Source organism: Carlito syrichta, unplaced genomic scaffold (assembly GCF_000164805.1).
Source record: "Carlito syrichta isolate Samal-C Ts95f unplaced genomic scaffold, Tarsius_syrichta-2.0.1 Scaffold309836, whole genome shotgun sequence".
NCBI lineage: Eukaryota > Metazoa > Chordata > Mammalia > Primates > Tarsiidae > Carlito > Carlito syrichta.
The window spans coordinates 16,243-20,820 of record NW_007253932.1 but is presented as its reverse complement, the minus strand read 5'-3'; the positions used below and the strand labels follow the sequence as shown (position 1 = coordinate 20,820).

The window sequence follows — 4,578 nt, the reverse complement described above, 5'->3', positions numbered from 1 at the left end:
GGTCTTGCCAAGTTGCCCAGGCAGGTCTCGAACCCGCGGGCTCAGGCAGTCCACTCACCTCAGCCTCCCAAAGAGCAGGATTACAGGCTGAGCCACCGAGCCCGGCTGCATATTCCATTTATAAAGGCGAAATCGACACATGTGGGAGAGAAAGAACTGGCCATAGGTGTTCTCTGTGTTGTCCTGCATGTATTGAACACCCTGGAGTGAGCACATCATGCTGCACAGGGCTGGTGGGGACTCTCCTGCTGGCCTCATGTCAAGGCTCATGGGAGGCCTCAGTCTGGGTCTCCAATCCCGGGTCTGGGTGCACGTCTTGCCCTTGGTCGTCGTTTGCCTCCCCTAGTTTCTGACGCCCTATGGAAGCGGGTTCTGCATGTCCCTAGGAAGATCCTAGACCCCTGAGAGCATTTCTCACGACACACGTGACCAACTGTAAATCAGACGACCTCAACTGAAATCTCCAGATGTGGTAGCCCTTTGTTTTCCAAGATACAGAGACAAACCCAAATGTAATGGTGCATATAGGATTACTTAACACAACAGCAGAGGTTCTTTTTGATAACCTCTTTTTTTTTTTTTTTACATCAACCCGCATCATGAATGTTTTTCATTCAGTATTAAATGTTATTTCATGGTGGCTTCGCCCATCTCTTCTGTAAAGGGCTAAGTGTGAAATTTTAGGCTTTGTGGACATACTGTCTCTGTCATTACTACTCATCTCTGTGGTTAGGTCATATGTGAGTGGGCGTGGCCATATTCCAATAAAACTTTATGCAAACAAGCAAGGGGGGTTGGGTCCATAGGCTGTAGTTTGCCGGCTGCCTTCCTACCAACTGCCTTCCTATACTGTAATTCCACCTTGTGGCCATCAGCAATTAACGTGACCAGTCTCCTGTCCTTAAGCCTTTAGACAGCTCCCAGTTTGGATCAGGCCAGCAGGGCTGCATTAATCCTGTGTGTGTGAATGTTTGCGTCCTTGATGATTTCTTTGGGGGAAATTCTCAAAAGCAGGGTTGTTGAAGACTTCTGCTAGTAAAATGAGCAGTGCCTCACCTGTGTTTTCGATAACCTCCCAGAACACGGGGTAGCTCGTGCACAATCATGCTGGTAAATCCAGGGACCCATGGCGGGGCAGGCCTCCGTGAGGGACAGGGCCCGGCATAGCTCACACCTGCAGGTTTGGTGTGTGGGACTCGTGCAGGAGCGGGCTCCTTTTCCTTTGCTTAAGCCCCACCATGTCCTTCCTGCAGGCCGTGTAGCTCGGGCTGGCAGAAGTGGTACAGCCTACTCCTTGGTGGCCCCAGACGAGGTCCCCTACTTGCTGGACCTGCACCTGTTCCTGGGCCGCTCCCTCACCCTCGCCCGCCCCCACGAGGAACCCTCAGGTGAGTGCAGGCTGGGGTGGTGCTGGGGGTCCCCCATGGAGGTCCTGGCTTTGGGAGGAGGTGGGGCTGGGTTTGACCCCAGGAGAAGAACCCTGTATTTTAACCTCAGCATTTCACATAATCCAGGTTTCTGGTGTCTCCTGGGACTTGGTTGGAGCTGGCTGGGCCGAGTCTACCTTTTCCTGGGGTTGCTGTTAAGGCAGTGCTAAGCCATGGTTTCCCCATTTGATGGGTCACTGGTTCCCTGCAGCCCCGTGTGCTGGCTCCCCTGTCTGTGTGGCCTGCCCAGCCCCTGTACTCGACTGAGTTCTCAGGGGAGGGAGGAGCCGAGGCTTGCTCAGGCCAAGCTCACAGAACATTCCTTTATGCACCCTAGGGTGGGCTGGTGTGCGGCAGGCAAAGCACTCCAATAGCCTCCGTCTGTCGGCCTCTGTCTGTCAGCCTTATCTGTGGGACTCCATCTGTGGGCCTGCTGTGCGCTAAGCACTCCGCCCCTGTTTCTCATCCACCATCTGGCGGAGGGAGGGCTGTCATCACCTCTGCTTTACAGATGAGAGACTGGGCTCAGAGGCCTACCCACATGCCACACAGCAGGGAGTAGGGGAGCCGACGTTTGGGTCTACCCAGAGCCTCAGACCTGAGCTCAGAAAGTAGAGGCAGCCTCCTTGGGACTACCCAGGCCATGGCCGCCTCAGAGCCCTGAGTCCCTTCCACTCAACCGCTCACCCTCGGCTGCTAGTGGCAGTCACTCCCCCAGGTGCCCGAGCCCCCTACCGTGGTCTGGCCCGGCAGCCCTGTGCTTTGAGCAACCTGGAAGCAGACCCCGCAGCGGGAAGTCTGAGGACATGAGGCCAAGGGCATGAGCTGCGGGTGGTGAGGACTGGCTTGGGGTCAGTGGAGGTGGCAGCCTTGGGCGCCCTGCGTGGGAGACCAGAAGTGGGGGCTTGAAGGGTGATCTCAAAGGGCTTCCCTGGGACGAAGCAGAGAGTCAGGGACGAAGCCAGGGCCAACGAGGGAGCTGCCACAAGAGCCCATCCCTGTGCCTGGCCTGTCCCAGCTCCAGGGGCAGGTGGCAGGCAGGAGCAGGAGGGAATGGGCGCCATGCCTAGGGCCTGCTCGGGCCGGAGGCAACACTCAGCCTCCTGCACAGAGCCACCTGGCCCATGCTCAAGTGCAGGTGTGCAGCCCCTGGGATGGACTCCTGGGCTGAGATGGGTGGGGCGGCAGAAAGGGAGGAGCCTCCACAAGTGTTCTGCAGAGCCGCCCCCCAGAGGTCATCTTTTAGGGAGAGGCTGTCCCACATGTGCCCCAAAGCCAGGGTCAGCATGGCAGGGCCAGCTTAACCTAGAGGTGGTGAGAGGGCAGGCTCTCAGCCTACCGCTGGGCTCGGATTCTAACATGCCCCTTGCAAATCTCTCAACCTCCAGGAACCTCAGTTCCTCATCTCTAAAGTGGGCCCATCCTTGCATGCCTTTGTTGCAAGATTGGCAAAATATTGGTGATTGATGGTAGATGTTTTACACACAAGGTTCATTACACTGTTTTTTCCGTTTGTAGTTTTATTATTTTTTGAGACGAGGTCTCACTCTGTCACCCAGGCTGCTGGAGTGCAGTGGCATGATCATGGCTCATGTAGCCTCAACCTCCTAGGCTCAGGCAATCCTTCTGCCTCAGCCTCTTGAGTAACTGGGACTACAGGTGCATACCACCACCTGGCTAATTTCTTGATTTTTTTTGTAGAGACAAGTCCTCACTATGTTGCCTAGGCTGGTCTCAAACTTTTGGGCTCAAGCAATCCTCTGGCCTTGGCCTCCCTACACTTTCTGTGTTTCTCATAGCAAAATGTTCAAACAGAGGCCAGGTGTGGTGGCTTACACCTGTAATCCCAGCACTTTGGGAGGCTGAGGCGGGAGGATCACTTGAGGCCAGGAGTTGGAGGCTGCAGTGAGCCATAATCACACCACTGCACTCCAGCCTGGGCAACAGAGAGAGGCCCCAAATCTACAAAAGAAAGCAAAAAGGTGAAAGATGACACAAAAAAGAAAACAGGCGCTTTTCTCCTAGGCTTGGTGTATGGTATGAAGAGTGACGGCCTCCTTGGCACAGACGTGGCTTGTGGGAAGTCTCAGGAACTGGCACCTGCTGCTCTCCCCACTGCTGTTGTGTATTATTACCAGTAGTGTCACTGTTATTGTCATGGAGTCTACCTGGGGCTGAATCCTGACTCTGCCACTGACTCAGTTGACAGCCCTGGCAGTCACTTCACCTCTGCAAGCCTCAGTTTTCTCATCCGTAAAGTGGGCTTGCTGTGAAGATTCAGGGTTCTTTTGCTTTTTGTTTGAGTCAGGGTCTCACTGTGTCCCCCAGGCTGAAGCGCCGTGGTGCAGTCACAGCTCACAGCTGCCTCAGCCTCCTGGGCTCATGATCCTTTCGCCTCAGCCTCCCGAGTAGCTGGGACTGCAGGCGTGTACCACCACGCCTGGGTGATTTCATGATATTTTTTGTCTCACTCTGTTGCTCAGCGGGTCTCTAACTTCTGGGCTCAAGCTATCCTCCCGCCCCAGCCTCCCAGAGTGCTGAGATTACAGGTGTGAGCCACCACACTTGGCTGAGCATTCTAATGCAGGAGGCAACAGAGACTTTCTCAAAGGGTCAGACAGTCCGTAATTTAGGCTCTGCAGCTGCGTAACCCAGGCCAGCCCCTCACCCTGTCCTTGCAGTGGGAAAGTAGCCGAAGGCATGCGTGAAGGGGTGATACTCTGTGCTTCAGGAGACCCCTAGAGAAGCAGACCGCCAGCCACCTGTCTGGCTATAGTAACTTGCCCATAAGTGGTGCTACCTCTTGCAGTGATTATTTGTAGTTGTGTTCCTGTGATTCAGGGCCCCGGGCTGGGGGGTTGGGCAGGGGCCAGGCCGGCCCTGACTACACCATGTGGGGTGCAGGTGTGGCCGGGGTGGATGGCGTGCTGGGCCGTGTGCCACAGAGCGTGGTGGACGAGGAGGACAGCAGCCTGCAGAGCACCCTGGAGGCGTCCCAGGAGCTGCGGGGCCTGGGCCACGTGGCCAGCAATGCCCAGCAGCAGTACGTGCGCTCACGGCCCGCGCCCTCACCAGAGTCCATCAAGAGGGCCAAGGAGCTGGACCTTGCGAGGCTGGGCCTGCACCCCCTCTTCAGTGAGTTCCTGTGCAG

At 56.0% G+C, this 4,578-nt stretch overlaps 1 protein-coding gene across 1 annotated transcript in view; it reads left to right on the top strand.

Annotated features, from left to right (window-relative positions):
* DDX54 (DEAD-box helicase 54) overlaps positions 1-4,578 on the top strand; it is a 27,766-nt gene that overhangs the window by 16,889 nt on the left and 6,299 nt on the right. The window contains exons 14-15 of the mRNA XM_021717526.1: positions 1,254-1,388; positions 4,332-4,562. Of these exons, the coding sequence (XP_021573201.1) occupies positions 1,254-1,388; positions 4,332-4,562 (366 nt within the window). The remainder of the gene's footprint in view (positions 1-1,253; positions 1,389-4,331; positions 4,563-4,578) is intronic.